General features: G+C 51.4%; 1 protein-coding gene across 3 annotated transcripts in view; it reads right to left on the reverse strand.

Moving 5' to 3' along the window:
* Window positions 1-1,825: 1,825 nt before the first annotated feature.
* The window catches only part of TRIM29 (tripartite motif containing 29), a 39,501-nt gene continuing 18,904 nt past the window's right edge, over window positions 1,826-22,422 (reverse strand). For 2 of the 3 annotated variants that reach the window (XM_077305830.1, XM_077305832.1), the window contains 9 exons: window positions 20,857-20,952; window positions 17,034-17,267; window positions 15,251-15,449; window positions 11,517-11,603; window positions 10,132-10,224; window positions 8,554-8,652; window positions 8,242-8,318; window positions 2,455-5,606; window positions 1,826-2,337 (listed from right to left, as the gene is read on the reverse strand). In XM_077305830.1, coding sequence (XP_077161945.1) covers window positions 5,544-5,606; window positions 8,242-8,318; window positions 8,554-8,652; window positions 10,132-10,224; window positions 11,517-11,603; window positions 15,251-15,449; window positions 17,034-17,267; window positions 20,857-20,952 — 948 coding nt within the window. In that variant the 3' untranslated portion in view covers window positions 1,826-2,337; window positions 2,455-5,543. The remainder of the gene's footprint in view (window positions 2,338-2,454; window positions 5,607-8,241; window positions 8,319-8,553; window positions 8,653-10,131; window positions 10,225-11,516; window positions 11,604-15,250; window positions 15,450-17,033; window positions 17,268-20,856; window positions 20,953-22,422) is intronic. The other variant, XM_077305831.1, reaches the window with a different exon arrangement.

The raw sequence follows: 22,422 nt of genomic DNA on the forward strand, positions 1-22,422 counted from the left end.
CGCCTGGAGGACGGCTGACCCCGAGCATCACAGTTGGCAAGGCTTTAGCATTGGGATAATATTTTTCTCGAGCAGCAGGCCAAGAAGCAGATGAGAAGGCCACGCTGGCTTCCTCGTGGGATGAAACGGCGGTGGATGCTGCGAGGATCTCCGTGGCCTCAGCTGGAAGTATCGATCGCTTGACTCACGCTTCCTTCTCTCTCCCTCTCTCTCGGATTCGTTTTTTCCCTCCCTCCCGGCGTTGGACTTTGTGCAAGAGTTAATGTGACGCTTTAAGCACTTCCCTACAACCGCTTCCAATGCAGGCTACAGTCGGCTCTTCTGAATGTGAATTACTGGCTGTGGGCAGAGACCGTGACCTTCTCTAAGGCACTGGCAGCTTTCCTGGAAACATTTCGGGGGCAATGCTTTAGGACTGGGGTCCAAAGTATTGTGCAGTCAGTTTGATTCCCAAAGCAGATTTCCATTGTATTTCCAAACAGCAGCCCTGCCCCGGAATATATCACAAGAGACAAAAGCCATTCTCCCTAGGGGAGTATGGAACCCGAAAATCTCCTGGAATTACAACTGATCTCCAGATCCTATAGATCCATCCCTAGTAGGATGGTTGGGGGCAGGGGCATGGTGGGGGGGTGTGTGTGACATTAGTGCTGTTGGGGACATTACCAGCATCAGGATATCACTTCTAGACATGAACCAGTGGCAACAATGGGTAGGTCTAGGAATCGCTGGGAACTCTATGGTGAAACCAATGAGTTTGTCACTTCTGAGAGGTATCTGGAAGTGGTGCATTGGCCCAGGGGACACGGAGCAGAGTTGTTCTCTCTTGCCCCAGAGGGACGGACCAGAACCAGTGGGATGAAATTAATTCAAAGGAAAATCTAAACATCCGGAAGAAGTTCCTGACAGTGAGAGCGGTTTCTCAGTGGAACAGGCTTCCTCGGGAGGTGGTGGGTTCTCCATCTTTGGAGATTTTTAAACAGAGTCTGGAGAGCCATCTGACAGGGTTGGACTAGATGACCCCTTTGAAAACAGGGCAAGAACTCAGGACCTCATTCTGGCAATCTCCACTTTTTGTTTAATTGTGAGCTGTGTACCTCTTCAAGAGGGGGGGAAATGAAGGCTTTACACTTAGTGGAATAAACAGATTTTATTGTACAGCCGATGTTGATTCTCTTCTCAGTCTCTCCTGGAATCTGGCAGCCCAAAGACAGCAGCAGTAACCTGCCAGCTGCCTCCCCCCCCCTCCCCAGCTCCTGATAAAACCAGCTGGCAGCTTCCAGGTTAGTCAGAGAGGCAGGAGTTGCAACCGATAGTGGGTGAAGTTTGCTGTTTCCACATCCCCACCTGAAGAACAGGTAAATGTTACCACCTGCTCCTAGACTTGCAGATGGAGCCATTGTTAAACATGCAGCATTGGGGGGGGGGTCTTTTGAAAAATTGGCCCGCCTTACCCTGAAGGTGATGATTCCTTAATGATTTTTTAATAAAGTCTACCCAAGGCTGACATTAACTTGCAGAAGGATGAACTTACAAAGCTATTCCTGGCCACATCAGGGAGAGATACTGCACAACCTCCTTGGCTTTTCCTCCTGAGTGCCGTGTTCCATGGCAAATCTCCCCAAAAAGGCAATCTCAGTGTTCCAGCTAGAAACTTAGTAGTTTATTCAGGAGATTACTAATGACATCAGATGACTTCTGTGTTGCCGAAGACTAATGCAAAAGCTAAACGGGGGGGGGGGGGATTATAGAGGCAAACTCTCACCCACCCCCCTTCTGTCTTCAGTTTGTCCGCCACCCCAGAAACAAAGCGTACAAAGGTCTCCAAAGTCCACAATATCCTTTATTGTGATATTCTGTGTTCAGGGACACTTACAAAGTGGCATCGTAGAGATACAGTATTTTAAGACAAACAACATTCGCTCCCCTAAAACGTTTCAAGGCAACACTCTCAACAGCACTGCAGGGAATGCTGTCCAAACAAAATTCCAATTCACAGAATGCAAACCCGAATTTTTGCAGGCAAGCCCAAGTTGTGCAAATTCCGTGGAGACCCTTTTCCCTTCCGTTCCTCCTCTCTTCGGTTCTGCTCTCTTTGAAACCAGGGGTTGAGTCTTTCGAAGAGCCAAGCCTTCACCTATTGCCCCTTGTCCAGAATGCAGGAGGGAAATCCGATGTTTCGTTCTGAGAAGAACAATACTCTGCACATGCTTAGATCCTGTCACGTCTTGATCATTATGACCTCGGCTGTAAGGCTGAGCCTTGGGATTGGAAAACACTCAGGGACTATTATTTATTTATCATTATTATTTATCGTATAACACAGGGGTATTCAAACTTTGGCCCTCCAGATGTCCATGGACTACAATTCCCATGAGCCCCTGCCAGCATTCGCTGGCAGGGGTTCATGGGAATTGTAGCCCATGGACATCTGGAGGGCCAAAGTTTGACTACCCTTGGTATAACATGTGTAGTGCAGACAGGAGATTTGTGGATCATCTGGCAGCCAGGCAAGGTGGTTTGCCATTGCTTGCCTCTGGGTCATGACCCCTCGTGTTCCTTGGAGGAACGACCACCCCAATCTTTGGAGGTCTCCCATCCAAATAATAGCCAGGGTTGGCTTTGTTTAGCTTCTGAGATCTGACGGAATTGGTCTTGCCTTTGGGACTAAGCCCTGGTGAACTCATGTTTAGATGAAGCCCTGTTTTTCTACAAGAAACATTCATGTTCCTTATTGATATTGTGAAAAGAACTGGAGTGGGATAGGATACAAAAAGAGGAAACAAACATTTCCCCCTTCCTTGGGTAATAAACTGATTTGGTCAAAGCTGAGGCACCTTGGCACCACACATTTTCCATTCTGTGTTTCTCTGTTTTTGTTCCCAGTTCTCTCTAAAGTGCCACAACGTGTTTACTTCTTTGCGGCTTTAAAAAAAAAAAGCAAAGCAACTTTAGGGCAAGCAAGATAAGCTTTGCAAGACCTGAGCTGCTGGAGCCTTTGCAAGAGGTCGACCGCCCTGCAGGTTAACTCGTCGTGCTTTAAGCAAGCCAATGTTTGCAAACCAGCTGCAAGAACAAACAAGGCTCAATGGTGTTCCACGGCCCTTCACATTTTACATCCTTCCTCTCCATGAATTAAAGTCCAAGAAGAGCTGTTATGTTCTTTCAGCAACTTTCATCTCCCCCAAGTAATAGTTATTAAGCGTTCAAAGCAACCGTATCTCCCTAGTTCTCTACCTTCTCCAAACTTGTTTTGGCTTCGTTTTCTTTGGAGGGTTTTTTAAAACGCGGAAGGTAAGATGACGTCCTGGAGGAAACATCTTACGCAGGGCAATCTATTTGTTTATTTTTAAAGCCTGAGACAACGGAGAAAAACGCAGAGAGCAGCTTTGTTTTTCGAAGGGATTAGCAGGGAAGTAATTTTCGGGCCTGCGATAAGGGTGACCTCAGTCAGTCAGATGTTCTGTGTGTGTGTGTATATGAGAGAGAGAGAGTGAATGAGTATTTGCAATGGAGGCGGAAGCGGGGGGGGGCAGGGAGGGGCAAATGTGGGATGTTGTCTTTTCTTCTTCTTCAACCTTCTGCACCTCCAAGGGGCAATCCTGCCTTGGGAGGGTGTCGTGGATTTAAAGGACTCTTGTTCCCACCACGGAAGCTGGGAATGGAGGCTCTTGGGTTCTGCCAGGTACCAGTTCTAGGAGGCCTCTGGGACACGGTTCCCATGGCGATGATCATAGTAGCCCACTGGTTCTCCAATGGGGCACCCTATGCGCTGTGGTTGGGCTGCCATTGTTCCTGCAGTGCTCACCCCCCCACACACACCCCTCGGAAGTGTATTCAAAGCACAAAAAGGACATTTCTCTAAAACGTCGCCCCTGAACAAAACACCCATCATTTTTCTCCCAGGTAATAAAGCAAAGTGACAGCACCAAAACTGATCAGCGGAATCATCCGAGGCTCGGAGGGGGCGGGGGGGGGGGAGTCAGGGCATCGAATCAATCTTTCATTATGAAGAGCAGGTTTCTCCTCCCCTGTTTCTTTCTTTGGAGAGGCTGGCCCAAGGGGGGCGGGGAAGGAGATGCTGCTGGGACACGGAGACTTTTGTTTCGGCCTTGTGACGACTGAGGCATGCTTCTGAAAACTGGAGGATATTTGTTGGCATTTAAAGAAGGACGGATTTAGGGGCAGCAATTGGAGAAGACCTGTGGTCAAAACTCTGCTAGATGTCGCAGTGGGAGGCAGAAGGGGAAAGACGTCTGTCTGGGGCAGGGATGCTCTGGCTTCTTGGTGCTTGGAGGGTGGAAGTGGGAGGGCTTCCGGGGGACCTCCTGATGGCACCTGGGTTTTCGTCTCTGTGTGACACAGAGTGTTGGACTGGATGGGCCATCGCCGTGTTCCCACATGGCTCCTTTTATGTTCTTATACAGGAACCAGTTTTTGGCATCTCTCAGCAGCCCAAATGCCAGGGTAGTGGTCCCAGCAAGGAAAGCAAACCATTATCTAAGCCCTGGTCTCTGCCAGTGGGAGACCAGAAGAAACAAAAACAAGCCCATTTGTTCCTAAGAGCAGAGTTGCCTTGAGAAGAGTGCTGGGTGGGGCAAATCTGGGGGAGCTATTTTTGCTGAGGAGCTGGTCTGTACATCCAATAGCTCTTCCACTGAGTAGGGAGGTCGGCCTCCAGGTCATAGCTGGAGATCTCCTGGATGACAAATGACCTTCAAGTGACTGAGATTATTGCACCTGGAGAAGGTGGTTGCTATGGAAGGTGACTCTACGCCAGGGGTAGTCAAACTGCGGCCCTCCAGATGTCCATGGACTACAATTCCCATGTAGCGAATGCTGGCAGGGGCCCATGGGAATTGTAGTCCATGGACATCTGGAGAGCCACAGTTTGACTACCCCTGCTTTACGCTATTATGGCCTACTGAAGACCTTGTCCTCCCAAACCCCACCTTCCTCAGGCTCCACCTCCTGAAATCACCAAGCATTTCAGACCTGGAACATGTACCCAATGGAGGGAAAGGAGAAAGGGAGTGTGACCTCCAGCCAATCAAGCTCTCTCTGCCTAGACTACCTCCTAGGTTGTGGTCAAGATAAAATGGAAGGCGTGCAGACTTTTTTGTGGAAAGTTGGGCTGTACACGTAAGGGATGCAATGGGGGAAGTGATATAGGGTACACACAGGAAGAAACTGCTGGTCTACTGATGCTAGCAGGAAGTCATGGGGTCTGTTTTCATAGGAAGTCCGGGAGGGGGGCTCAAGAAGAAACCTTGGGGGCTCCGGATAGCTCTTGGTGGCTATTGCAAAACTGGGAATACAAAGAGTAACCATGAGAGCAACCTAAGGGGAACACATTTGGGGGTTGCTCCCCTGGAATGGACCAGAACCTTCCATCCTCCCCCCCCCCCAACCCATGCACCCACCCACCCCCAAACAGAGATTAGAACAGCAAGCTTAATACAGTGTCGGGAGCATCCGAGAACCTTCTCCGCTGCTTGCCCCCTCCGGAGGGCACAATCGGCCCCTCTGGCATCCAGGGGGGATCAAGGGGCTTCATTGGAAGTCACTCCGTTGCCTTTGTTGACGTAGAAGGGGCGGTAGTGAGACTGCAAGGGAGGAGACAGGAGGTGAGATAGGAGACAGGCTGGTGGGCTTACCTGCTCTGGCTTCTACGACTCCTTCCCCAGCTTCCTCAAGGTTCTCAAGCTTTCTGAAGGTTCAAGGGGGTGGCAGGTGACAATGGATGAGCGACTGGGCTAGAATCTTAGAATTGTAGAGTTGGAAGGGGCCCCCTGGGTCAACCCTATCATAGAATCATAGAGTTGGAAGGGGCCATACAGGCCATCTAGTCCAACCCCCTGCTCAACGCAGGATCAGCCCTATCGGGTTGTGAGCGTCCTTCATAGTGCGTGGGTCATCTAGTCCAACACCAATCCTAGCTATTTCATAGTGTCCTTTGCTCTCCTACTTCATGCCTCTCTCATCCCCTTTCCCCCCCTTGTCATCTTTCCACCACTGAAAGATAAGGCTCTCTCCCTTGGTGGCTTCCCACGTGCCGTGATGCTTCATCCATATTGAGGGCGGCATCAACAATGCTTCTCGACACGGAGGCATGAGGCCAGTCAATCCTGGAGCATTCGATCCACGGGATCCCGTCCCTTACCCATTTGATAAGTGGCCAACTTGTATCTCAGGCCACTCCCCACCGCCCAAGCTGGAGCAAAGCTCTCTGTTTTGTAGCTATCCATCCCCCGGCTGCAGCTCTTGCCCTTTTCCCTGTGGCTCAACCCAGCAGCTCAGAGTCTGCTTTCCTTCTGCAGAGAGCTGGTCCAGCCCCGCCAAGGAACAGTTTTATCCACGCCTCCATTAACTCAGATGTATAATCATTGCAAAGGGTCTCTTCCCTGCAAGGGCGGTGGGCCGGAGCTGCCCGCCTTTCCCGCTGCTGCACACGTGGGGAGCCGCCTTGCAAGCACTAAACCCGTTTGCTTTACGGTGCCAATTTTGTCCCTAATTAAAGAGGGAAATAATCTCCCCTTTAAATAACCCTCAACGGGCCGGTGGGACAGGCCTCCTAAGCTGCGCCGCTGGCTGTGAGAATTCATATTTACAGGCCTTCTGCGAAGGACGTGGATTACTCAAAATACATATTTAAAGCGGCTTTAAAAACGGGATTATTGGCCTAGCAGACCATAAAAGCCCCTGCCGAGACTCTGCAGGCCGATGGAAGTGCATCTATTCTGGGATTTTTAATGCTCTTTATTTATCAGTCGGACTGTTTGCTTTCCGGGGTTCCGCTGGGGAACGGCAGCGCAACTGAAAGACCCAACGGCCCCCTTGCGACTCCGTGATGCGCCCACGCATGGTGCGAGAGGCTGGTGTGTTTGGGCATTTGCCATCCGCCAGCGCCCACCTCTTAGATCTGAGTTACCATCAGCTCAGTCAGAGGCAGCCGGCAGTAGCTGCAGTCTGAAGGGGCACCGTGCCAACGTGAGACGCAGCGTTCGCCGTTGCATCAGAAGGAAAAGCGGCTGCTAGTCTTGGTAGGGCTATTTGAAGAAGGGCAGGTCCATCTCCCAAAGCACCCCCAATGGAAAAGTCAGAGGGATCCAGAAAGAGTGTAGGGGTCGTGCGGGGCCAAGTCTGCGGCCACCGGTGCCAGACAAGGGTCCAAACTGGTTTGCCAGCTTCCAGGCGAGGCCTGCAGATCTGGAATGACAACGGCTCTCCAGACGACTGGGATCAGTACTTCTGGAGGAGCCGGTGTCTCTGGAGGGTGGGTGGGGTGGCACCGAATCCTTCCCTTCCCTTCCCCTTCCCAAGCCCTGCCCACCCCTGGATCCATCCCCCAAATCTCCAGGGATTCCCCAACCATGTTGGAAAGTGCAGAGGGAAAAGAGTCTGCAACCTCTACCCTTCTCAGGCTGCGGGGATCGGGTACGTTCGTGCACACCTGGGCAGGGTGTAGTGGAGCAATGAGGGACTGGAAGAGCAGTCAGTTTGGGAAGGGGCTTAGAGCAAACTGGCACAGGCGTCCCTCGGTCCCCAGGTGGCGAAAGACGCACGCCGCCGGCCTTCTGCCTCTAAATGTCATGCTGCTCGTTATTTGTTTTTAAAAAATCACGATCTTCCTCATCAATAGAGCTTAGTGGCTGTTCCTTCCCTTCATCCCCTTTAATCACTTCCCCCAAATCCCAAGACCGCCTCGCTCAATCAACGTGTGAGTGGCAGGTGGTACTGGCTGGCATGAACCTGACTACGGTGCCCCCAACAAGCTCTCTAGACGCAACTGGGGGGGGGGGGGAATAGAGCACTGAGTGAGGGGACAGGAACCTGCAGCTCAAACCCCATGCCCGGGCCTGCAACCTCAGTCTCCCCAAATGCCCCATTTCCCTCATGGAGAATCCCATGAGATTGAATTTCCTGAACTCTCCAGTAAGTACTCTGTGTTCATAAAGCTTCCCTCTACAGACTCAGGGAAGGAGGGAAGGCAGCCATTTCAGGTTAGGCTCCACCTCTTCTGGCAGCCATTTCGGGTTAGGCTCCACCTCTTCTGGCAGCCATTTTGGGTTAGGCTTCACCTCTGCTGGCAGCCATTTCGGGGTGGCATTCATCACCGCCCCTTGAAATTCGGAAGGTGCCCAAAGGGTCCCCAAGGCCAGAGACCTTTGAGTCTCCACGCCCTTGCGTTTCAGGCCTGTTTTCACAGAAGCAGAGTGGAGCACCCGCTCGGTGACTCACCAGCATGCTCTGCTTGGAGGACTTCCATGTCTGGGGCTGAGCCTTAGCCGCCTGGTGCCTCACTATGGAAGGGTAAGCTGGAGAGAGACAAGGCAGGGCAGTTATCCTTCCCACGCCCGTCCTGGCGCCCAGCCTTGCCCCTTCCACGCTCGGTTCAGACGCCAGATCCCTGCTCCCCCCCCCTCCCCCCAATTCAGCGCCGAGGCCCGACCGTCTCTGCAATCCCTCTGGAACAAATGATCCCCCCGGAGAGAGAGGAAAGGGGGAAAGGAGGAGAGGGCCGCAAAAGGGGGCCCTTAAGCCCGGAAGTACCATTCTTATAGAGGCTCCCATCGGACTGCTTGCTGAAATCGCCAGGTGAGCTCTGGCCAATTGGGGGGAACTGATAAGGCATCTTGGTCCCATTGGCCACTGGAAAATAGAAGAAGTCACGTTACGCTGAGGCGGGGGAGAGCCCCCTGGGCATCTCTCTGTCCACTGCCCCTTCGGGCGCACGCTTTTGAGCCTCTGCCCCATGGCCGGAGACCACCAGATCAGTATCGGGTCCCACCACTGCAACACAGGAGACACCTGGTAGGAGGGGCTCAGCTCCTTCCGGGAGCAAGGGGTGGGAAGGGGCAGGTTGAAAATTTGGCAGCTGTTTTTCCAAAAAAACAGCAAAAGTCAACTTGAGAAATCGGTCAGAGCCAGGAAACAAGGGCAATCGTGGCCTGCCTGTTTGCTTGACTTCTGCCAGCATTTTTCCAGATGCCAAGTTCTCCTCAACCTTGCCAGGATCCCCCAGTATGCACACCCAGGCCCCAAGCCCTCAGATATTGTTGCTTCTCCCAACTGTATGGAATAGGAATGCTGCGGTTTATGTCATCTTTTGCTGGATTAATGTGAAGCTGCCTGATATTGATTGAGACTCTGGGTCCATCCAGGTCAGTATTGCCTCCTCAGGCTGGCAGCTGCTCTCCAGAGTCTCAGGCTGAGGTCTTTCCCATCACCTTCTGCCCACCCCTTTTAGCTGGAGATGCTGGGGATTGAACCTATGACCTTCCGCATGTTAAACAGGGGCTCAGCCACTGTGCCATAGCCCCTCTTCTCCTGACTATTGCCTACTCAGACCGGTAGCAGCTCTCCAGGGTCTCAAGCATAGGTCCTTCACGTCACTTACTACTTGGTCCTTTTAACTGGAGATGCCAGGGATTGAACCTGGGGCCTCCGGCATGCCAAGCAGATGCTCTGCCACTGAGCCACAGTCCCTTCCCAGAACACATGAAGCTTCCTTCTACTGAATCAGACCCTTGCTGTATCCAGGTCTGCATTGTCTTCTCAGACTGACAGCAGCTCTCCTCCTGGGTATCTGGCTGAGGGTTTTCACATCTGGTCCTTTTAACTGGAGATGCCGGGGACTGAACCTGGGATTTTCTGCATGCCAAGCAACAAGCAGAGGCTCTGTCAACAAGGCACAGCCCACCTCGTTCTCTGGCTCCTTTTCTTCCTGATCTTCGTCTAGGCGTAGCGATGAGAGTAGCCCCTCATTAGAGGCTGGTTAACATTGCCTGAAGAGCCCTCTCTGACAATTCCTCTCTAACGCCTTCTAGTTTAATGTGTTTCTTTTCGGAAGTGGTGTCAAATCTGCAGATAAATGCACAGCTATGCAAGTGAGCCTATTAAGACAAGCTGAGTTGCAGACGCATTTTCAAAATTCTGTTTCTTTGGATTTCAGAGCTCCAGAGGAGCAGGTCCTGGAACTTGTCTAGGGTCAGACAGTTTTTCCTTGCTATCCTCATGTATGTATGTCGGGCTGCTATTAAAGGCACAGGATTGGAGCCAGGGGTAAATGACAGGTCTGCAAAGGCAGAGTCATGAGTCACCACCAGAGCAAGGAGAGGAGTCAGATACCTTTCAGAGAGTAGGCAGAGTTCCCCGTGCTGAGCGTCTCCTCGGCCGTCTGAACGGTAGAGTACTCCCAGGCCCGAGAGTTGTAATTGCCTCCTAGACAAGAGAAGCCAGTTCCAGAATTAGGAGGTGCCAATCAGGCCAGACGGCTTTCGGATCCACCTCATCCTCCAGCAGATCTGACGTCGGCCATGAGCTCTGTGGGGCCCAGCACTGTCTTTTCCCTGTCACTGAAGAAATACTTAACAAAGCTTCGGCCAGCCCTCCATCGCAGGAAGAAGCTCTAACTAAACAGCAGGAAGGAAAGGAAGGGGAAATGACAGAACAGGAAGGAAGGAAGGAAGGAAGGAAGGAAGGAAGGAAGGAAGGAAGGAAGGAAGGAAGGAAGGAAGGAAGGAAGGAAGGAAGGAAGGAAGGAAGGAAGGAAGGAAGGAAGGAAGGAAGGAAGGACAACGTCGGCAGAGTAGAAGGCAGGAAGGGGAACGGCGTAGCAGTATTCGTCTCTGTTTTCTGTCCCTTGCTATCATTGCTTTCTCTTCCACTAGCAAAGCCAGCTAGCCTGCTGAATTCCATCACCACACAAAAACGTTGTCCCCATTCCATAGATTTTTTGCTCCTCAGTGCAAAATGTATCTGAAGCAACCAGATGAGTTGGGAAGGGCTGAGCCTTGAGAACAGGGGGACAATTTCACCCATTTCTTCATTTACTGGCGGAGGCTCCCCTTGTCTTGGGATGCCAGCCACCAGGTGGAACCTGGAGATCCCCTGGATTTACAGCTCTTCTCCCGACTACAAAGATCAATTCCCCCGAAAAAGTGGATGCTTTGGAGGGTGGAGTCTGTGGCATTCTACCCCACTGAGGTCCCTGTCCTCCCCAGGCTCCATCCCCAAATCTCCAGAAGTTTTCTAGCCTGGATCTGGCAACTCTACCCCACTCCATCACCCATTGGTGGCCAGGGGTGAGGGATCTGGCCACCCCTAACCTTGTCCGTCGATGACTTAGAAGATTGCTCCAAGGAGACTTCAGTTATTTTCCTCTGCCCACACCTGCTCGATAAATAAATAAAAAGCTTATCTTTGGGCACTGTCTGAAGACTTTCGTTTCCCTGGTCGTCTTCCTAGTAACTGCCTGGCCCTCTTCTGCCCCGTGCTCTACTGAATCTGCAAGGCTGCGGTGATAACAATGCTGAGACGGGGTTTGCAAAAGTCATGCATTCTCACCAATCCCAATCAGAAGAAAGGACAGTGAGGGCAAACAAGGCCAATGATGGCAGAGGCGTGGTCATGAAGGCACTCAATGCTGAGCCAAGGTTTTTACAAAGAGCTCAAGGGACTGCTCACTTCGAATAAAACTGAGTGAGTTTTTAAAAAGAAAATCCCAGCTGTACCTTTTGGGGTCAAGAACATGGAAAATCTCTTCAGGCTGTCTGGCTGGTTCCAATCAGAGTAGTTGTTCATCATGAAACGGTGATCCCCTGGGAGGTCAGAAAGGAGACTTGGTCAGTATCAGGACATCCAATGGAAAAATAATAGAATCATAGAATTGGAAGGGACCTTCTGGGTCATGTAGTCCAACCCCCTGCACTGTGCAGGATACTCACTGTCCTGCATAGTGCAAGGGGTTGGACTAGATGACCCTGAGCCTGTCAGAATGGCAGGGGCTCATGGGAATTGTAGTCCAAGGACATCTAGAGAGCCACAGGTTGGCCATCCTGCTCTAAACCCTTGTAGACCCCCACACACACACACCTATAACTATTTTAGTACGCCAAGAGAAGAAGAGTCAGTCTGTCTATCTCTTCCAGCTGCCACCTGCTGTCATATGAATTTTGGGGCTGGGTTCATGAATTAAATATGAATACGAGAATAAATCTTTAAACTTCACAGAATCCCTGGAAGAGCCAACAGGGAGGTCTTCGCTTCAAAACCCTGTTGCTGCATCAGCTACGATCAGCTGGTTCAAAATTTAGGCAATTCGTCTTTACTTGAAAGGATCATGCCGTTTTCTTTGAATAGCGGCTGAACAAATTTCATGGTAACAATTAGCAGAACAACTCTTGCCGGGCTGGCAGGCTCCTTTCTCTGGCTTCTCAAGTGGTTCCGTTGTAATAACAAATGCAGAATCGATCCCACATGCACAGAGTGCAATAAATGTTTGATGTGAGCGCACTTTTGTTACCGTAAGCCCCTGAGACCCTCCCTCCGTCTCAAGCATGCAAACATGCAGGAGGAGAGAAACCCACAGACTGACTGAGAAATCCAGTTCACTGACGGAACTGAGGAGGAAAACAGAATCATAACCCTGAGAGATTCTCCCATCATGCCCCGCTCCTCCCTCCGATACGAAGAGTATTTGCATGCAAGGGGTTCTCCTTCTTTGGAAGTTTTTAAGCAGAGGCTAGATAGTCATCAAGAGCCTCTTGTGGCGCAGAGTGGTAAGGCAGTGACATGCTGTTTGAAGCTCTGCCCATGAGGCTGGGAGTTCGATCCCAGCAGCCGGCTCAAGGTTGACTCAGCCTTCCATCCTTCCGAGGTCGGTAAAATGAGTACCCAGCTTGCTGGGGGATAAACAGTAATGACTGGGGAAGGCACTGGCAAACCACCCCATATTGAGTCTGCCATGAAAACGCTGGAGGGCATCACCCCAAGGGTCAGAAATGACTTGGTGCTTGCACACGGGATACCTTTACCTAGATAGTCATCTGACATAAATGCTCAATTTATGAACTTAGGCAGGAAGGGATATGCCAGGGTTTGTCTCTTGTGGCCCTTCCTTGCATACCCAGGGAATTTTTGATTGCTACTGTGGGATGGTAGATGAATTTCCATTAATGATTTGAAATAGCCTGGACAATTCCTATACATTTTGTTTGGACGGGAGTTACCAAAAGGAACTGACGGTTCGTTTGTAGTCCGACCCTAAATCGCCAGGAGTTTCCAAGGCTGGATTTGCCTCCAGTGGCCAAGGAGACCTGGAAACATAAGGGGTCACAGATTGCCCTTTCCTCCCCACGCATCACCAAGTCCCTCGCTACGTTTGCATCCCGCTCCCCATTACCATCTCACCCCGCTAATGCCTTCCTCACAATCTCTCTTGAAACTGCAGGGAGCTAGACAATGCCAGCCCGCAATGCAAGGGAACTCTCCCCCCCACTTCCTCAATTTTCTCTGCCTCCTTGTATCACCCTGGTGTGTCCCTGCCATCCACGGCGCTTTCGATGTGCTCAAAGCCTCGAGAGATCTGCCAGACCTTTGCCAAGGAATAAACAGAGGCACGTCCGATACGGATCTTAATGAAATGATAAGGATCTCGCGTTTCCACGGCAACCGGCATCAAGAGCAGCATCAAAGGATTTCCCCCACACACGCCCGCGACCTTGCCCCATTCCTCATCATCCCTGCACAATGGAAAAGATGATGGGAGCCATTCGCCACCGCTGCTGCAGCGTAGCCCTTGCCTTGGGCAAAGTTTGCTCTCTCCCCAGGGCAGAGATGAGCTATCTTGGCACAGATCTGGTCCTTCGCGCCGGAGCCAAAGTTTAATTCATTTAATGCTGTCACAGCTCCATGTGAGATAGAGAAGTACAATCTCCATTTCTGAAGATAAGGATCGGAGACATGAAACAGATGACGGTCTCCCCGTCGCTCTCATCTTGGGGATGTAGATATTACACGCATCAGCTGCCAGCAGTGCAAAGTGGCCGGGAACGACGCCCTTTCATTAGCTGCAGAGACGAGTCATGTGCTTGCATCAGAAGAAGGTGCAACGGAAGAGCACCCTCGCCACATATGGGTTTTGGAAGGGCCCAGATTCCATGCCCATGTTTACTGGAACCGGAGCACATGAGCCCCTCTGGAGGCCAGCTGAGCAGTTCTTCGCCCAACATGTTAAATTCAGGGAATACACCCCCACCAAAGGAAGGGGCCTAGATGGCTGTAGAAACCCCCCCCCCCCTAACTTTGGAGCTGATGTCCAAATGACATGCCTTATTGACTTTGAAGATTGGGAGCCAAACATATCATAATATTTTTGGTATTTACACATTGAGTAAGGTTTGTAAATTGCAACCGCTGATGAAGATTGGGAAAGCGGGATAAATAATACCTGGGACCCCGTTTTTGGTTGCTGATACATTGGCCAATTGACAGTTGACTGTTGATATACTGAATATCGAGGGCCACAGTTATTAATAAAACTTTTGAGAAGATACTACGATTTGCCATTTGATTTCGCTTCTTGATTGAAAATGATTACTGCAGCAAACACACCCACAGAGTCTGTCAACAGCCATTAGATGCAATAGCTAAATGGAACCTCCATATTCAAAGGCAGGGTATCTTTGAATAACAGACACTGGGGACATGGACAACAGGAAAAGAGCATCTGCTTTATGCATTGTGCGTGGACTTGGAAAGACTGCTTGGGAAACAGATCTGGAGTCTAATCCAGGGGTCTCCAAACTGGCACCATAGGATCTGCTATGGCAGCTCCAACGTGATTTTAGAAAGTGGGTGGGGCCAGAAGGGGCTTTTTCCCAGCATGACTTCTGATTGGTCACCAGAGATTTGATTGGCTGTGCTGTTTTGATTATTTTTTAAATCTTGATTTGGCAGGAGCTGCCGACGCTGTGCAAGGCCCTTCAGTGAGTGGTTGATTGTAAGCTGTGGCGGCCATTTTATGAATGGCCCTGCCTCTTGCAGCAGCCATTTCGTCCCTGTGCCCACCACACTGCACCGGAATTTTAAAGATGCTCCTCAGATGGCATAGAATAGGCATTCTCAACCAGGGCTTCCTGAATGGGTGGGAGTAATTTTTTAAATTTATTTTTAAGATTTGTTAAATATTTATCAGGCAATGTGACCATATATGGTCATTTCAACCCACCCACCCAAAATGGCCAATGATGGGCCTGGAGGGGGTGGGAAGGTGAAGGGCCCCATGTAGGCATGTTCACAGCTCTGCTTTCCAACCATATTCTACAAGACCTCACCACTTCTGAGGTTCTTAAGGCCTAAAGAAGGTTTCAGGGGTTTCTCAAAAATGTTGAGAAAGGCTAGGGCAGAACAACTGGGTCTGATGCTAAAGCAGATTAGGAGATCCAATGAATCTTGGTTCCCTTACCGTTCTCCATATGGTTCCTCTCGATAAAGTTCCTACTGAGGTCAGCTTTGCAGATCTTCTCGACGTGCCTCAAGCAGACATTCATGAGGTCCTCCCTAAGCAGCCCCATGGATGGGCTCATATTCTCCCCCTCTAAAAGGATGCTGTAAGTCGGCAGAGATGGTGGAATGGTGTAGCTCCTCATCATTGCTCCAAATTCCTGCCAGACACAAAATTGAACAGAAGTTGGGGGATGAAGGGTATGTTGCTGTGAATAAAGGGATCTAAGCTGCTTGGCCAACGTTGAGAACAGGCAGAAGAAGAAGAAGAGTTGGTTTTTACACCCCACTTTTCACATACCAAAGGAATCTCAAAGTGGCTTACAATCACCTCCCCTTCCACTCCCTAGAACAGACAGCCTGTGAGGTAGGTGGGACTGAGTGATCTAGGAACTATGACTGGCACAAGGCCACCCATCAGGCTGCAGGGAGAGGAGTGGGGAATCTAACCTGGTTCTTCAGACTGGAGTCTGATGCTGTCAGCCACTACACCACAGGACATCTACCAAAACCCTGGAATTGGTCAGGAAGGTCCTCAGACAGCCATAAACACTTGGCCCATCCACTCTCACCACAAATGGAACAGACAATTCTCTCAGATCACAGGAGCCACTGGGACAATCTCCTTTTTCATTCTGGGAGTAGCAGAGCATGACTCTTTCACACTCCTCTGGTCTTATTGTCCAGCAGAGGTGTATCAACGCATGCGTGAAGGGATGGTGGGCAAACTATGGAGACCACGTTGATCAGAACTTCCCAAAAGAGAAGCTGACCCTGTTGAGCAGCTACAGAACCCTGGACAGTTCCTTGCCTTTCTCCCTTGCTAGGGTCAGTAAATCCATTCAAATACGGTTACTTTGCATGTTTCGTTGGGACCTGGATTTCCATGCCATGTATCCCATCACTCCCCTCTGCAGACTCCAGATGCAAACCTGGCAACACCTCTCTCCCAAACCTGTCCTAGCCACTGGCAGAGTCTGTCCAGGCATTCAGTTGTCCCTCTAGGGAGGGATAAATCTGTCCTGACACCCGGCCAAGGAAAAGGTGGGACACCTCCAGGCAAAGGCAGAAGTGCCCATGGAAAGGAGAAGGAACAAGCTGGAAGCCACCCTGTCCCTGCTCCGTTTCTGAGGCCCAGCAATCCATTTCTCCCTGGAAATTAAAGGTGCAACTGAGGACAACTAGAGGGATATCTTCCACCCTCCATCCAAGGCCAGGCATAGGCCATAACACAAGCAGATCCTCAAAGAAATGTTGAAGGTTTCCTCCTGCTGAAGGAGTCTTTCAACTGCTGCCAGAGAAAGAACCACGGAAGAGGGCAGCGGACGTTCCTTCAGCGGGAGGAAGGCTCTGAACACTGGTGAGCGGAGTGGAAGAACGGTGGTAGGAAGCATCACCAGCTCACAGCCAACTGATGGGAAGCCCACCATGTTTTCAAGGCAAGAGACAACTGGAAGTGGTCTGCCACTGCCTGCCTCTGGGCCACCACCTTGGACTTCCTTGCTGGCTTCCCACCCAAGCCCTAACCAGGGTTGACCCTGCTTCACTTCTTTGATCTGATGAGCCTGGGCTAGCATGGACCATCCCCGGTAGGGCAGTGGGACCTTTCCAGACACATGCTGCTATTTATGGTGCTATGGATTCTTCTTCTCCGATCAAGACGACAAACCACAACAGCACGGCTTAGTGACTGCCTTGCATTTGATGTTCATCCCTGTGTCCTCACTCTCGGGGGCCTTGCTTACTTGCAAGAAGAGCACCGAATCACTGATCTGGCTGATCTGCTCCCTCGTCTCCTTATCCTCTTGCAGGAGTTTGGCCCTGTCTTCCAGCTCCTCCACTATCTCCTTGATGTTCTCCACCGCAATCTGCTCCCTGTGCTCCAGGCCGGCCTTGACTTCATCCCGCTGCTTCTCCAGGTCACGAATCAGGTCTTTGAAATGCTGCTCCACGGTCGCTTTCTCGTTGGTGGTAAAGTTCTAAACGGAGAGCAAAAGAGAAACAGACCACTTGAGCGGGGAGGGGAGGGGAGGGGAGGGGAGGGGGGTGACCCACTGGGACCCGGGCACAATAACAAGTCGATTCAGGACAATAGATTCAGGGTGGATGGAGGGAAAAGCTACGTTATGCAATGAGCAATTCAGCCAGAGGATGTAGCAATGACCAGAGGCATAGCTGGCTTTAAAAGGGGGATGGGTGGGTGGGTGGGTGGGTGTGTGGTGTAGCCAGGAGATATGAGGATTGTCTGGGAGCCGGGCAAGGGACATTCAACAGTGGTTTGCCATTGCCTGCCTCTGCATCATGACCCCTAGTGTTCCTTGCAGGAATTACCACTCAAGCCCATCGAGGTCTCCCATCCAAATACAAGCCAGGGGCAGTCCTGCTCCTGAGATCTGACAGGATCGGGCTTGCCTGGGCTATCCAGATCAAGGTTCAGGGGATTAGACAGATTCATGGAAAACAGGTCTGTCAGGTTGTGCTGACATAAGGGAACCTCCACCTTCAGAGGCACTAAACCTCTGAATGCCAGTGCCAGGAGGCAACGTCAAGGGAAGGTCTCAAGCTGTATGCTCTACTGCTGGCCTTTCAGAGTAACCAGGTGGCTTTTGTGAGGCAGGAGACTGGACTAGACGGACCCACTGGTCTGACCCAAAGAGCCACTGTGAGAAACAAGATGCTGGATTAAACGGACAACTTGGTCTGATCTAGCGGGGCTCTGCTTATCAAGGGAAGGCCTCCATGCCCCGTTGTTGGCTCTCCAGTGGAACTGGTTGGCCACAGTGTGAGAAAGGATGGTGGACTAGGTCAGGGGTAGTCAACCTATGGTCCTCCAGATGTTCATGGACTACAATTCCCATGAGCCCCTGCCAGCATTTGCTGGCAGGGGCTCATGGGAATTGTAGGCCATGAACATCTGGAGGACCACAGGTTGACTACCCCTGGACTAGGTGGTCCACCGGTCTGATCCAGTGGGGCTCTCTTGATGTTCTTATTGGCCTCAGTTTCTGTGCCCTCCAGAGGAGCTGGTTGGCCTCAGTGTGAAAAAGGATAAAAGGAGAAAGGATGCTGAACTAGATGGGCCATTGCTCTGATCCAGCAGGGCTCTTCTTATGTTCTTTACCTGCCTAGCAGGAGGTGACCTTCAAAAAAAAATGTTTTAAGTCCAACAACACTGCATTTCAACAGGGAAAGGACTATGTTCGCCCCTTGTCCCCCTGATGCACCTGTTCTCCACAGGAAGGGAGTGTTTCCATGTGGAACGACATCACATATGCCACTTGGAAAGGTACACTCAGCAAAAACGCAGCATGCCAGGCTCCTTTTGAGAAAGCGTGAAAGGGACTGCTGCTAATTTCGCCTGTGCCATCCATGTGCCAGACAGTACCTGCCAAGGGCTGGTTTCATGGTGTATAATAATGCAGGCTGAATTGAAGGGGGAGGGGGCACACCATCTTGATGTCTGGAGCCATTAAGAGCAAGCAAGGAAAGCGAGAACCCTCAAAGGGAGTTCGCCAACATTACAATGCGGCCTGCGGCAAAGGTGCAAGCCAGCATCTCGGTGCGGCTCAATCCCTCCCTGAGAGGGCAGCACCTCTGACTTCTCTTAATCTCACCAAGTCCTGAGAGCATTCCCACCCCCGCACCACTTCACGGCTAAATTGTCGGCTCTGAATGCCATGCACCGTTTCCTGGGGACCCGAGGAAAGTTGCGGGCAGCGAAGGCTGAAGGTCAGCTGCATCATTAAGGACAATTATAAAAACTGAAAACGGAGCCATCTGTCTCCTTCAAATTCGCCTTTTGCTTTACTGTCAGGGACATGCATGTTCAGGCACAACCAACACGATGTAGCCCATGAAGGCCAGCGTTTCAAAGAGCCACTCCTGAGAGATGCGGCCGACCGAGATGACAGCTTGATGGCCAGAAATGGCTCCCTCTCAGTGACTGTGTTCCTTAAGGTTGCCAACTCCCGACTGGGAAATTTCTTGGGATGTTGGGGTGGAGCCTAGGAAGGTTGGGGTTTGGGGAAGGGAGAGACCTCACCAAGATATAAAGTATACAGTGTATTCGTACAAGTTGTCATTTGCTCCAGGGGAACTGAACCCGCGGTCTGATAGGCAGGGATGCCAACCTCCAGGTGACAACTGGATAGCTCTCAGAGTTAGTAGAAGAAGAGTTGGTTCTTAGATGCCCCTTTTCTCTACCCAAAGGAGTCTCAAAGTGGCTTCCAATTGCCTTTCCTTTCCTCTCCCCACAACAGACCCCCTGTGAGGCAGGTGAGGCTGAGAGAGCCCTGAGATTACTGAAGAAGAAGAGTTGGTTCTTATATGCCGCTTTTCTCTCCTGAAGGAGTCTCAAAGTGGCTTCTAATAAGATGCTTGGATAGGGATGCCAGTCCCCAAGTGAGACCTGGAGACCACCCCCAGAATTGCAGCTCTTCTCCCAGTGACAGGTCAGTTCTCCCGCTATGTTTTTTTATGCCAATAAAGGTGTCTTGAGTCTTGATCCGTCCTTCTGGAGAAAATGGCTGCTTAGGACTCCACAATATTATACTCCACTGAGGTCCCTCAAACTCCGCCCACTTCTGGCTCCACCCCCAACGTTTTCAGGTATTTTCCAAACCCAGAGCTTGCCTGCCCTAAACTGGAACCGTTTAATCCAGGGGTAGTCAACCTGTGGTCCTCCAGATGTTCATGGACTACAATTCCCATGAGCCCCTGCCAGCAACGCTGGCAGGGGACTCATGGGAATTGTAGTCCATGAACATCTGGAGGACCACAGGTTGACTACCCCTGGTTTAATCCGCTGAAGTGGGAAGCGTCAGTGCTTACGGAAGGGACGTTCTTTATTGATAAACAGAGAGGTGCCAAGCGAGGTTGCCGGAAGCAAGAAACAGCCGAGCCATCATAAAAGAAACCCAAACCACCACCCCCGTGAGCACCCCTGCCACAACCAGCCATGTTCTGTTTGTCCAACGAGCTCGGCAACACCCCCAAAGCTTTCCTCTAATCAAAGGCTTGGACGGCGGGAAGCGCAATTAAGATTATATTAACCCGGCACCCAGCAAATTCAGATAATGAAAGTTTGCACGCTGAAGGTTCTCGGGGGATTTGGAAAGAGCACGGGCTTTGCCTTCCGTTCCCTTTCTCTTTTTCTGCTGACACGGTTTCTCCAACGCCTTCGGAGATTCTGGGACGAGCCTTGGCAGGGGAGATAAGCCGACGTCTTGGGCAAAACCCGGAGGACGAAACGCAACGCTCGGGATAGTCCTGCGAGGCTGTTGTGTGTTCCCGGCCTCCTGCCAAGATTTCTTCTCCCCCCCCCTCCCTCCCTGTTCTCAGGCTTCAAACGCCTGGGGTTGGTTGCAAAGGAAGCCAGCAAGAGGTAAGAAAATGCACAGGTGCAACAAGACCCAGGGACATGCCAAAGGAAAACAGGCGAGGAAAAGAGCAAGGGGGAAAGAGGGTGGGAGGCCATGCGGCGAGGGGGGGGGACCATCGAAGGGGGGCGGGAGGCCAAGAGAAGGGAGGCAGAGGCAGGGAAGGGAGCCTGTAGGGGGCGCTGCTCACCTTGATGCGATCTCTCTCTTTGTGCCACTTATCCACCTCATCTTCGATCTCGATGATCTTGAGCTGCAGCTGCTCCTTCTGCAGAGCCAGTTCGGTCTGTCGGAGGGAGAGAAGGAAGCCGATGAAACCACACCGCAGGAGGCTCGCTTCAAAGCCCCCCCCCTCCCCCAAAACACCTGCCTTCTGCTCCTGCTTCTGGCCATGGCCCCCCAGGCTGGTGAGCGGCTTGTTTCTGGCAGCGCTGCCGCTGCAGAATTGGCAAGAGTCCACATGCCCCACAATATCTCCAGTGGGGACCAACGAACCAGCTCCGCAATCAAACTGTGGGGCAGGGGAGATTCCTGGAGATTTGGGAGCGGAGCTTGGGGATGGGGGGAGGGGGGCGGGGAGGGAGCTCAAGGGGTCAGAAGGCCACAGAGTCCACCCTCCAAACCAGCCAGATCTCTGCAGTCTGAAGGTCAGCTGCACACCTGGGAGATCTCACTTCCAACCCTCCCATCCAGCCATTTTCCCCAGGGCAAGGGTGCCCAGTGGGGTGACACCCACCAAGCAATTTGAGAAAGTGGGTGGGGCTTCCCATTGTTCACTGGTGGGGCTGGAGTTGGAGTGCACATTCCGAGAGCGGGAAGGAGCACGGAAATTAGCACAGTATACTGATGTCACCTGGAAGTGGCATTGGCGATGCAGAGGGGGGACACTCTGGCTGTTGGGCAAAAACTCTATGGTAGAATTAGCTTCCTACCATAGAGTTTTTGTCCCAAAACCAGAGTGTCGCTCCCAATGTCACTGATGTGTCTACATCGCTTCTGGGTGCTGTTAGCACATTGTGTTTACTTCATGCTTCTTCCCTCCCCATGCCTGGGGAGCCTGTAAACAGGGGGAGAAGCTCCAAACCTGGGTGTCCTCAGGCCCAAATTGGGGACTGGTCCACCTTATTCACTGGAGGCTGTGCATATCAAAAGGCATCCTGTTAAACAGAGCTTCTACCTGAAATGCTGAAGAGCTACTAAGAGAGCTAGGCACAACCTTGCTCCCGACCATTTTGTGGTTCTCTCTTCTTCCTGTGGCAGCCATTTTGTTTTTCTGCCTGCTACCCAGTGTCAGAATTCCAGGGTGCCCAAGGAGTCAAAAACAGTGGGGTCTCCTGCTTCTGGAGAACTGCTCTCTGTTGTCTGGAGATCAGTTACAATTCCAGATCTCCTGGCCTCGCTTTTAGGTTAGGGGTGTCAGCCTCCAGGTGGGACCTGGGGATCCCCTGGCATGCAGAAGGTTCAGTCCCTGGCATCTCCAGTTAAAAAGATCAGGTGGGAGGTGATGGGGAAGACCTCACTGAGGCCCTCACCGTCTGAGGAGACAACATGGTCCCCGCTGGACCAAGGCTCTGGTTCGGTATAAAGTAGCCTCATATATGCAGAGGAGAGGACACACAGTAATGGGTTTAAACTACAAGTACAATGCTATAGGTTAGATATCAGGAAAAAAAAATTTCACAGTCAGAGTAGTTCAGCAGAGGAATAGGCTGCCTAAGGAGGTGGTGAGCTCCCCCTCACTGGCAGTCTTCAAGCA

This window comes from Paroedura picta, chromosome 12 (assembly GCF_049243985.1).
Source record: "Paroedura picta isolate Pp20150507F chromosome 12, Ppicta_v3.0, whole genome shotgun sequence".
Classification (NCBI taxonomy): domain Eukaryota; kingdom Metazoa; phylum Chordata; class Lepidosauria; order Squamata; family Gekkonidae; genus Paroedura; species Paroedura picta.